The sequence below is a fragment of the Nyctibius grandis genome, chromosome 4, assembly GCF_013368605.1.
Source record: "Nyctibius grandis isolate bNycGra1 chromosome 4, bNycGra1.pri, whole genome shotgun sequence".
Classification (NCBI taxonomy): Eukaryota; Metazoa; Chordata; class Aves; order Nyctibiiformes; family Nyctibiidae; genus Nyctibius; species Nyctibius grandis.
This window is the reverse complement of record NC_090661.1, coordinates 60,303,363-60,316,102: the sequence shown is the minus strand read 5'-3', so window position 1 is coordinate 60,316,102 and position 12,740 is coordinate 60,303,363. Positions and strand designations below refer to the sequence as shown.

The following is a 12,740-nucleotide window of genomic DNA, read 5'->3' as shown; positions in this document are numbered from 1 at the left end:
TCTGTGCTGAAGACTATAAACCATTGATCAGGTGATCTTTCCTGAACTGTAAAATACGTTAAGTCAAGCTCAATTTGGTTAGGCAAGAGCAACACTCATTGAAATCAAAGAGACTTAGAGCAAAAAGGGGTCCTACAAATCAGCTGCCTTGGCATTGACAACAACTTGTCATACAAAGATCAATAAAATCTTCAATACAAATGGTTATTTGAAAGATTAAGTCTCTACTCAGTGGGCCTGGATCCTTCAAAATCATGAAATGATTTGGAAAATTGTGGGGACACATTTTTCCCAGGTACTTAGGTAGTTGGAGATGCCAATATAGCATTTGTCTACCTCATTACACAGCTAAATACCTTTGAAAATGTAATCTTCAGTCATACTCTCAAAGGAGACAGATTTCTAGAGGTGCACAGATGTCCAGGAGGTTTACAAAATGCCCAGTTGTTTCATTCACAATAAATTAAATGAGGGTTATGGGCCTCATATAAAACCACGTCAACCTCCCTAATTAAAAAACACAGCTCCTAAGATCATGTGTCTTATTAAAATCAGCGAGGCTGGAGCTCTTTCAAGCTCTCAAAGCTATGCTTTGGCTTTCCATGATATAGTCCCCAGGCAGCTAGCAGGAGCACCTGATCAATGGCAGGAAAACAGGAGAGGTGTCAAGCCTGAACCAGCCTCCAAGCACAGCTGGGCTGTCAGGGCGGAGGTCTTGCAACAGCAGGGAACAGATGGTTTGTAGAAAAGCAGACATTAAAACAGGCCAGTCCAGACTTTCACAAAGAGACTTCAATCATATCTGCCCTGTTTAAAACAAGCCGTGGGTTTGCTTAGACCATTTGAGGTGTTTTTCTTTAAATAGCAACTTAGGATGAGAGCTGCTGCTTCCAATTTAATCACCCTTCTTTAATATAGCCTGGTGTTTTGCAGCTGGGTAATTAACCTTGATATTCATTTGGACTACAAAACACAATTAGCTGACAATGCTGACTGTGTGTTGATGGAAGATTTTTGTGTGACCGTGGCAATATGGCATTTGGGAAATTTCAGTAGCTAATACAATCAATCTGCTGGAGAAAGTCCTTCACAAACTACTCTAACAATTTTAGAATGGGAAGTGAGATTGTGAATTTGTCACTGCATTGCGTTCGCAAAACAGAACAAACGTACATTAAAGTTTATGCTACTTACTGTTCTTATTGTAACACTGCTTTCTAAAAGATCCCTCCAGATAATTAGCAAACCTTCCTGTTATCATGGTCTTGTACAACTCTGAGTGTGAGGAAGGTGCCTTGATGTGAGCTAGAGCATTCACAAACTACCATACTTTTTAATACTAACATAAGACTGGAGGCAGGTTTCTAAATGATTGCTACAAAATAATGTTTCATATATGAGGTGGCAGCACAATAAACGCTGCAGTATGAAGGTGGGACACAGTATGGGAGAGGCCAGTGACACTTTTCCTGCTGATCTCTTTGGATTTATAATAAAGAGTTATAGCATACTGGTAACAAGATTAAATTAGGGGGCAGCAAGAAGTTTGAATCAAACTATTTTCCTGTTATCCAGAGTGGGTCACATTCTGCTAATGAGTGTTAACCCCACAATCAGGCAAACGCTCATCTTGAGAAATGAACCACCTCAGTCAGGGCTTTTAAACAGCTGAAGAGAAATTGGCTCAAACACAGCTACTTGCCTTTATAAATATTGTTTACAATGGGAATTAATGTTTCTATGGGAGCCAATGGCCTAAGTAAAACATTAATGTAGCAAAAGTCAAGAGCAGCTCAAGTCCCTTCCAGGTTAGAAACCCTGCCTTGTGACGAAGGAATAGCTGGTGCTCAATCGACTGCTTTTGCACAGGATAGCTAGAGCCTTTTGTGAATGTTCCTAATGTGAGCTCACTTTGACCTCCATATTTTCAAAGTGCATTGCCTCATCTGCTGCACGAAAATAGCGAAAAAATAGGGAAAAAAAAAGAAAAAAAAAAAGAAATATTGGTCTGTTGTGCTTTTCCCTGGATCTGAGAATGACATCAGCCTTTGGGTCTTTTTCTGAACTATTCTGGCAGTGGAAAAAATACTGACTACTCCATTTTCTACACAGGGTCAACATTACGAAGAGGAAAAACGGGCTTTGAGCCATGAAATAATTGCACTCAATAATCATTTAATAGAGGCCAAGGTGACAATAGATAAGTTGTCAGAAGACAATGTAAGTATTTAATTATGGATACATCTTAAGATTATATTCAGAAATAAATTATGCCATGCACTTCCCATGGAATTATAGAATAATTTCTTATTTTTACATAAAATGTAACTTGTCACCTTGACAGTTAAAATTCATGTTTGGTGTTCCCATCATTCTGTAAATTCATCTCTCCTTAAGCAATGGCGTCGGGGTGAGACTTTTCATTGATATTATTTTCCTTATGTCTAACCTAAAACTGATGAAAAAAATTCTAAGAAATAGCAATATTGCCACATTGGTTTTGCCACGGGTTTCAGTCTAGTACAGCAAACTGGTGGAAACACATGCTCAAAGCTATTATATGGGCACAGGTATGGACTGAGAATTCATCACACGGATTTTAAGCACAAGGTAGAGCCCTACAGTTCCTGCAGTCCCTCTGATCCTTCAGTCTTTGCTCCCTGAAATGGGATGCCCGGCACAAGTGAGCTCTGCTAGCAGAAGGTAGGATTGACCCAACCTGGTCACTCAGATCATTGCAGGGAGCAGAAGCCAGGTTTTTCCCAGCTGTCGTTCATGTGTAACAACTTACCTATCTCTCTGCGAAACGAAACAGGGAACATCTCTGGTGATTGTCACCCTGCATCTCATTAAACACTGCTGAAAACTGGCATGCGTACTGCAGCTGGCAACCAAGCTCATGAAAACCTTCCAGGGACAAACCTAAAAAGACAGCAAAGAAAGAAGATTGCAGGCATTTAGTTCATTATTGTGCCATTCCTTAGTCATTTAATAAAAAATTCATCTACACAAGACATGTTTCTCTTAGCACTTATTTTTCAGCATCTTACATTAAATCTTCCCATATTTCATATGAAGTCTTAATCATAGCAGGGAGCATTTGATCCCATTAATACGCCTGTTGATGTGAATTGTGCCTATGTGATTAATACCTTTCCAACGGAAACAAAGAGTTCACAATCTGAGCCCTGACTTTTATAGAAATTGTGCCAAAACAACAGTTACTTCATAACTCTAATAGTTGCAATAAATGGAACATGGTAAATGTAATGAGCTACATTTAGGTTTTAGAAGCACAGGTATACATCCAGACTAATTCAGCTGAAATCAGTGGAGTTATTTCAGATTTAAAATAGAGGGAGAAAAAAATTGAAAAACTCTCCCAGTAAGTATTAATGCATTCACACTACTTCATGGAGTCAGGTTTGAGCCCATATTTGAAGAAGTGTTTTCAATATACATAGTTTTTAAAAGGCAGTTTAGACTGGACTGGAGTACCAAGTAGGCTTCTTCCAAGAATTATCCTGAACTACTCTGAACATTAGAACATGGTCCAGAAACCTCAAATAATAGTACCACTTCTTCATACTTGAGGTCGATTCACAGACAAAATTCTGCCTTAGTTATATAGCATCACTAATGAAAGTAAAGGTTAAATTCCAAATTATAAAATAAAGAACAATGAAACAAACCATTAATATTATACCGAATAAGTAGAGACAGCGCTAAACTGAGGAATCCTACGTGGGGAGAACACGTTTTTGTCTTCTCAATATTTCTTCCTTCGATTATATTTCCCCTTATTCTTCTGACAGATATGTAAAATGATGCTTTTGATGAAAAAACATGGTTTAGACTATAGAAAACACTTCTGGCATTAACTGCCGACTATTGTTCTAATTGCCACAGAGGTGGCTAGTTTCCATTGAGATAAACATTACAGGACAGAAAGTAACTCCAGTTGCATGGCGTGTCCCAGCAAGTTGAGAACAAAGTACACGTGGCACATTCAACTTGCATGTAATTTCTCTGTAGTAATTTTTACAGCTGCTAAAAATAAAGTGTCAGAAATGTTTTTTTGTACTCTCCATGACAACTGCTTCACAGAAACAGAGCCTCACAGCTTCTGAAGAAAGGATTAGATTTTGGAGTGATTTCATTTTTGTGTGCCTAGTAATGCCATACAGCACTTGGAGTACTTGCCTGTGCTACACATTGTGCAGCAATTGTCTGTGCTATTCATTGTGCAGCAATATATTATGCATTTAACGTGCATGTAGCATGTCAGAATCACATGCACATGCAACAGATTTTGCTTCTAAATTGGATTCTTGGATTCCTACTGTTTGCATCTGTTTTCAGGAATAAAAATAGTGTGTACTAATACAAAATTTCAGACTTACATAAATGTGTCTCCCCATTTAAGGCAGAAGTGAAATGTATAAAAGCTCACAGACACAAAAAAAAACCCCCACAAACCAAGAGTACATAAAGGCTCTTGAATATGAAGATATAATGAAATAATGATCATAGGAAAACTCGATTTACTACCCCCATGCCTCACAGACTCCCAGGAACATCTTGTTGCATTTGTTATTACAGAATACCTTTAAAATGGTGTTTCAAAACAGAGGGAATTTCCACTTTTCCTTTTCCTAGAAAATGTCTTTATCATTTTGTAAAAGAACAAGTGGAACAGTAAAAACCTGCATACAATAAAATTATAACATTAGTGCCAGAGAAAATTCAAATAATTTCAGTATTCAACACCTTTTCTCTATAAACATGTTGTAATTTTTACAGATTTAACACAGCCTAGTGTCCATAGTACCTTTATGCTTTGCCTATCTCATCTATGCCCACCTAGATCAGGAGAAGCAACATACAGCTCTTACCTCCAAGATACTGGTTGAAGGATACAGTTACACAGAATCACACAGAATCACACAGAATCAACCAGGTTGGAAGAGACCTCTGGGATCATCGAGTCCAACCGTTGCCCTGACACCACCATGTCAACTAGACCATGGCACTAAGTGCCATGTCCAGTCTTTTCTTAAACACATCCAGAGATGGTGACTCCACCACCTCCCTGGCCAGCCCATTCCAATGTCTAATAACCCTTTCTGTAAAGAAATTCTTCCTAATGTCCAACCTGAACCTCCCCTGGCGAAGCTTGATGCTGTGTCCTCTTGTTCTATCGCTAGTTGCCCAGGAGAAGAGGCCAACTCCCACTTCACTACAACCTCCCTTCAGGTAGGTGTAGACTGCAATAAGGTCACCTCGGAGCCTCCTCTTCTTCAGGCTAAACAACCCCAGCTCCCTCAGCCATTCCTCGTAGGACAGACCCTCCAGACCCTTCACCAGCTTGGTTGCCCTCCTCTGGACTCGCTCCAACACCTCAACATCTTTCTTGAAGTGCGGGGCCCAGAACTGAACACAGTACTCAAGATGCGGCCTCACCAGTGCCGAGTACAGAGGGACGATCACTTCCCTAGACCGGCTGGCTACACTATTCCTAATAGAGGCCAGGATGCCATTGGCCTTCTTGGCCACCTGGGCACACTGCTGGCTCATGTTTAGCCGGCTGTCGATCAGCACCCCCAGGTCTCTTTCCACCGGGCCGCTTTCTAACCACTCTTCCCCCAGCCTGTAGAGCTGCATGGGGTTGTTGTGGCCCAAGTGTAAGACCCGGCACTTGTTCTTGTTGAACCTTATGCCGTTGGTCTCGGCCCATCTATCTAACCTGTCCAAATCCCTCTGTAGGGCCTTCCTACCCTCCAGCAGATCGACACTCCCACTCAGCTTGGTGTCATCTGCAAATTTACTGAGGGTGCACTTAATCCCTACGTCTAGATCATCTATAAAGATATTGAACAGCATCGGCCCCAGAACTGAGCCCTGGGGAACACCGCTAGTGACCAGCCGCCAGCTGGACTTTGCCCCATTCACCACCACTCTCTGGGCTCGGCCATCCAGCCAGTTTTTAACCCATTGAAGAGTCTACCCATCCAAGCCCCGGGCAGCCAATTTGTCTAGGAGGATGCTGTGGGAGACAGTGTCGAATGCCTTACTGAAGTCTAGATAGACTACATCCACAGCCCTGCCCTCATCTACTAAGCGGGTCACTTGGTCATAGAAGGAGACCGGGTTGGTCAAGCAGGACCTGCCTTTCATGAGTCCATGCTGGCTGGCTCCGATGCCCCGATTGCCCTGCATGTGCCGTGTAATGGCACTCAGGATGATCTGTTCCATCACCTTGCCTGGCACCGAGGTCAGGCTGACAGGCCTATAGTTCCCTGGATCATCCTTCCGGCCCTTCTTGTAGATGGGCGTTACATTTGCTCATTTCCAGTTAGCTGGAACTTCTCCAGTTAACCAGGACTGCCGGTAGATAATCGAGAGTGGTTTGGCAAGTTCCTTTGCCAGTTCCTTCATTACTCTGGGGTGAATCCCATCCGGGCCCTTGTGGGTGTCCAACTGGCACAGCAGGTCACTAACCATCTCCTCCTGGATTACGGGAGGTTCACACAGCCCCCCGTCCCTAACTTCAGGCTCTGGGGGCCAAGTCTCCTGAGGACAACCGGTCTTGACATTAAAGACCGAGGCAAGGAAGGCATTGAGCACCTCTGCCTTTTCCTCATCCCCTGACACTACACTACCCTCCTCATTCAGCAAGTGGTGGAGGCTCTCCTTGACCCTCCTTTTGTTGTTGATGTATTTGTAAAAGCTTTTTTTGTTATCTTTGACTGTAGCAGCCAAACCAAGCTCTAATTGAACTTTGGCCCTTCTAATCTTCTCCCTACACGACCTGGCCATGTCCCTATAGACCTCCCGAGTTACCCGACCCTTCTTCCAGAGCAAGTAGGTTGTCTTTTTTTCCTTAAGTTCTAGCCTAAGTTCTCTGTTTAACCAGGCCGGTCTTTTTGCCCGATGGCTAGGGGAATACATACAGTCATGTATATTAAATTAAATTTAGATGAAGGGCAAATCTATGTGCGGAATTTTCCCATTAGTCTGTGGGAGCCATTCAATACAAAAATAGTATAAGTGGTTGTTTAAATTCTCTTTTTCCCTGTGTGGAATTCTCATGGTAATTTCTTACCCAGTAAAAATATCCTTTTCTGTAGCACCAAATATTTGCAGTGAGATTTAATATATTTGTATAGCTGCGTTCTGCAAGATATGAAAGGAGCCAAGAGCCAGCAAGAAAGTTTCATAAGGAGACAAAGGCCTTCCTTTTACAGAACAATGTGTATTTCTGCAGTGAATTTCTCCCACAGTCTCATAAGATTATTTCAGCATTTTCTAAAGTATCTCAGTGCTGATCTGGATAAAACTCAGGAAAAATTGTCTGTTCTTAAATTTTCTTTTTGCTTAAAAGATCATCTTTATTTTAGCCTTTATAGTGCCATGCATGTTAACAGTATAAAGTCCAGTTCCTAATGGTAAGTATCATTCTTTTGAAATTCAGTTTACTGTTCTGTAGTAAGAGTTCTCAAAATTTTCTTTTTAGTAATTTCATCAGCCCTCACAGAGAAAGGGGGCAAACATCTCAGAAACATGCAAGAAATGTGTATTTAAAAGTTAAAGTTTGCTCCAAATTTCCCCAAAGTCAATTTTTAAAAGATTGCTCAGACATGGGAGAAATACTGAAAGCCACAAGCTATTTGCAGACTTTAAAAAACAGGCTATTTTTTGTTTTTCTAGGAGCTCTATAGGAAGGACTGCAATTTAGCTGCTCAGTTGCTCCAGTGCAGCAAGAATTACAACAGGGCACATAAGCTTTCTGAGGTAATGTGACCGAACTTGGTGAATATTCAAAGAAATAAATATTTTATGGAAAACAGCTTATTTTACATGTATCAATTCCAGAACTTGTTTGCCCTTAAGGCTTTGATTCCCCCACCACCACCTTTAAGCAACAGGAGGGCTTGTGCACCTGCTGGTATTCTGTGCAGCTGAGGGAGGTGCTGACAAAATCACAGCCAGTGATGGCACTTGGAGGTGCTCTCTTCCCCAGAACCTCGGCTATCCGGTAGAATGGGCCTGTGCTGATCACATGAAAAATAAAGGTTTTAGCAAAACCAAAGTGCCGAGAACTCTAGACTGCAAAATGCTGGGGGAGAATGGGCGGGTGAGAGCAGGGAATCGACAAGTTGCAGGCATCAGAGATTCTGATATAATCAATTTTCCCCCTGAAGCTATTTTCCAGTCCAGCTAATTTCTAAACCCAAATTTAAAAATGGACTGACAGAACAAATATCTTTTTCTAAAGCAACCAAAGCACTGAATGATTGATTTCCAAGGTGTAAAATTTAATTAATAATCCTCGCTTCCAAGGAAACTAGGCTTGAGAAACAGACTCCTTAAAGGGTAGGCAAATATTATCTCAGTGAACAAGACTGTCTTTAGGGATTCAGGCCCTACACAAAGAAATAGCACCTTCCTCATGTGTATTGCTTCGGTGAATGTCACAGAGAAAAGCCTTCCCTTCATCAGTCCCATCAGGTTAATGTCCCCCTAAATGGTTTCTCTTGTGCAATTCTGCAATGGAATAATGCAAAATTGAATGTGGAATGTAAAAAAACATTTCTAAGCTGGTAGACTGCTCCCGAGCACTAAACAACCCTGGTAAATAAGGACAGAGCAAGACTCTTCTGTCAAACGGGCAATGATTTTCTGGAACTGAGACGGAACTTCCAAATTAACCATTATCCTGGTCCTATTACTTTTTTCCTAGTAACTGACTTCCCTTAGCAATTCACATCCAGGAATTATCATGACATTACTCACACTTCAAAGCACCCTACCTGTTAGCAAGAATTAGGATCTTAAAAGTGCTTAGTGGTTCACTTGCAGAAAACTGTCGCAAATGTGGGATCTCCCCACAATTTCCCAGACTGTCATAAACTCAGTTAAATAGGCAAAGTCTCCACTCATAAGTCCAAATATTTATTAGTTTAGCAAGTGTGAATGTGCTGTCACAGCCAATAATTCCTTACAAATGCAAATATTGCCTGACAAAGTATTGTATATTATCCAGAAGCCTAAACTATAGTACAATATTGTAATGTGACAGCAATATCATTTTAGCAATTCCAGTTTCCAGAGCAATGCCCAGAAAATAATGTGATTTTTTCTTAACGCATTCCATAATCTAAATAATATGTATAAAATAGACCAAACAGGATACTAAAATAGTAGCTGCCCCAGACAGCAGTTTCACATTAAAAGAACTGTATTTGTTTTCCTCATTTCTTTGGCAATTTACAGCAGCCCTATTTTACAACCTGTTTATTCAATCTTTGTTGCATCTGCACTTATTATGACTAATATAGCCGTCTGCCAGCAGATTGGCAATATCATACTCTTTATTTCCAATGGAAGACATGAGCTAATTAACAACATAATGATTAATCCAAAATATCCTGGAAGGTCTGTTGGTTGAAAAAGCACTCATCCTACTCCACATTAACAAGAATGCCATTTCACAACATGCCATATTTTGAATACATCGAGTCTTCAGGATTAAACCAAATATTAAAACTTCCTGGTGAAAATAAAGAAGAGCTTCATATCTTATACAATGTGAGATCATTGCAAGGAGCAGGCACCTTAAATTTCTCTTGCCTAAAATAGAGGGGCAGTGGGGGTCAATTCAGTATTTGTAGGGCTCTCTCCTCTAGAGAAAGAAAGTTAAGGAGGGAGGGAGATTATTAGGGCTGTAAGGGTAATCACTGATTATTTGGTAAAGAGGAACTTGTTTTCTAGTTATAAAAAGAAAGTGCTGAGTAAACCAGAGTTCAGCCAAGCAGTCAAGGGCTAAATTCCTAAGTGGCATAAGTCAACATGGATATCAAAGGAGCTATCACAGTTACAAATTCAAAACTTAGTCCGAACATGAGTTCTTTTGATTTCCAGCAAGAAATACTGAGAGACAGCCATCACGCAGCTCTCTATCATATCCCTGCCTGATCATTGATAGAGATCTGAAATGAGAAAGGCAGATAAAATTTGACTGGCAAGCATGCTAGGTGATACCTACGTAGGCATTACCTATCAAAATTTCGAGCCACACCAAGGAATGTGGTCTCTCAATCTCTTCTGGTCCACATGACAGAATGGCAGGTGGAACCACCATCCACAGAGCGGATCCTGAATTTCTCCAAAAACTATATGATTTCTGATGCATAACAGACTTATTGATTAATTCTGACTAGTCTGTCACAGGAATCTTAATGTAAATTCAAGTCTTAGCTTGCATTTCTGTCAGTGTAGCAAGAAACTAGAAAAGCAGTCAGCTAGAAGCTGCTGGAAGAGGTAAAAGTGTTGAGGCTTATGTGGATGGTCGATCTGACAAGCAGTGTCCGAATGCTGGGGCAAGAAAGCTGGTTTGATTTGCGTCTTCCCAGCACAGGAACACTCCTGTCATAGCAGCCAGTACCATTGCTTTAAGTGTCAGTGAAACCAACTTTCCTGCCTCTTTAAATAGCATTGTTTATCAAATGCGATGCTGGAGGGCAGGAGGCTATTTGGCACTGGGTTGCAGGCAAGATGAGCTCGAAGAAAGGCAAAAGAAGAACAGAATAGACCTGATCTCTTCCTCCTCTTTCCTCACCCCAGCAGAGACCTCCATACCCTCACAATCCACCTGCAAATTGCACTCATGCACACAGTTCGGAAAGTGTTGCTGTAGGCTGTAATTCCCTACCTGCCTTTTTAAGATCATTGTTTACTATATTTTTTACATCATTCCTATCCAACCTGAAATAACTTGGAAGGAAACATTTCAGTTTCACAGTGTTTTCCATGAAGGGAAGCAGATGAAGATTTCTGAATGTTAATAAATTAAAGTCATTTGATTACATTTGTTTTCAGAAATACACAAAGATTGTGGCCATCACATTAGTCAAAGAACCATATATAGTGGGATATATAATGTCATAAACAGCACACATCTGTCAATGTTGTATAATCCCAAGCAGACACCAGTACTGACATGCACCTTTTTCTCCTGTCTCCTTTGCCATCTCTTTATGTTACAGTTGCCATCTGACTTTCAGGAAAGAGTCAGCATCCATCTGGAAAAACACGGGTGCAGCCTTTCTGTCCCCTTGTGCCACACATCTTACGCTGACAGCATACCCACTTGTGTCATTGCCAAAGTACTGGAAAAACCAGATCCAAACAGCTTGTCTTCACACTTGTCAAGCCCGTCTACAAGGGATCTCAATTTTCAGGACTCTGCTGGAAAACTTGGACAAAGGCCCCAGTACAAGTCGGACATCTACTGCAGTGACACTGCCCTTTACTGCCCCGAGGAGAGGAGGAGGGAGAGGAGGCAGAGCGTGGACACGCAAGTGAAAGATGTAGGGTTCCTGCGGTCCCAGAACTCAACGGACAGCACCATCGAAGAAGATGGTTTCCATTCCAGCTTCTCTCACGAAGCCTTCCCAGAGTACATTACCTCTCTGCCAACCTCCAGCTCGTATTCCAGCTTCAGCGTCACATCCGAGGAGAAGGAGAATGCCCAAGCCAACACTCTGACAGCCTCTCAGCAAGCAATCTACATGAGCAACCGAGACGAACTGTTTGAAAGAAAGTCACCTGCAGGTTATGAGCATCAGGGAAGTCCGAGGTTCGCCAAGTCCAAACCTGCGCAGCACATGGAGCTTGCTGACGACAACGAGAACTCGCCCACTTTTACTAGGACTCTGCCTCCTTATGCAAACGAACCGTTTCATTTCTCAGCCATAACACCACAGCAGGCTTTAGCGAACCAGAAAATCAGGAACGAGTGCAGGAGCACCCACCTTTCAGAAGAAGACTTGCCTGGGCAATGGAGGCAATTGAGCGTGGAGGACATTGGTGTGTACTCTTACAGGAACACTGGCAGGCTGTCACCCTGTAGTTTTTCAGAGCAGTACTACAGCAGCCCTATTAAGAAGGGAGACAGTCGAACAAGCCCCATCTATGCTAGTTACAAAGCAGATAGCTGCTCAGAGGGAGATGATATCTGCCAAAGCAGACTTGTGGATTCTTGCTTCCTGAGAACAGACAGTGGCCTGAATATTGACATCAGCACTAGTCAACAGGACAAATTGCCCACTTACAAAACAAAAGAATCAAGAGACCAAAAGAATGAAAGGATCACCGTCCAGTTATGCAGTAGCAAAAACATCGAAAATAGCCCTGTATTGAAAAGAGAATATGTGGACGTGAGCCCCAACAGCTCAGCAGAGTCCCTCAATCAGAGTTCAATGGAGGCTTCAGAAATCCACCAGTCTTCCATGGAGCAAGGAAGCCATTCGGGTATTCACAGCAAACAGCAGCAGTTTCAACGGACTGGGAGTACTGGTTTGAGTAGGAAGGACAGCCTTACAAAAGCACAATTATACGGAACCCTTCTGAACTAGGCATCTTCCAAAACGGCAATAAGACTACAAAGGAAAGGAAGAAAACAGCATTTGATACTTCTAGTGAACAATAAGGTTCTAAGAAACAGGATTATTATAAAATATATATTCGTAATGGTACTATATGTTTAAAACAAAGTCTCTTCAAAAATGTTATAGAGCACTTTTCACTTAACATCCTTTCCACGTGGGAGACCATCCCTCCCCTCTTTTATAAACCTGAAATATTTTTATAAACAAAATGGTATTTATTAGACTATCCTAAGCTATTTGAGGAGAATTCTTTTCCCTTCAAGCAGGTTTCTTATTTATTTTTGTGCA

At 41.5% G+C, this 12,740-nt stretch overlaps 1 protein-coding gene across 1 annotated transcript in view; it reads left to right on the top strand.

Moving 5' to 3' along the window:
- Positions 1 to 12,503, top strand: part of BEGAIN (brain enriched guanylate kinase associated) — a 167,228-nt gene extending 154,725 nt beyond the window's left edge. Inside the window, exons 7-9 of the mRNA XM_068399420.1 lie at positions 2,113 to 2,220; positions 7,711 to 7,794; positions 11,049 to 12,503. Of these exons, the coding sequence (XP_068255521.1) occupies positions 2,113 to 2,220; positions 7,711 to 7,794; positions 11,049 to 12,419 (1,563 nt within the window). The 3' untranslated portion in view covers positions 12,420 to 12,503. The remainder of the gene's footprint in view (positions 1 to 2,112; positions 2,221 to 7,710; positions 7,795 to 11,048) is intronic.
- Positions 12,504 to 12,740: the final 237 nt, after the last annotated feature.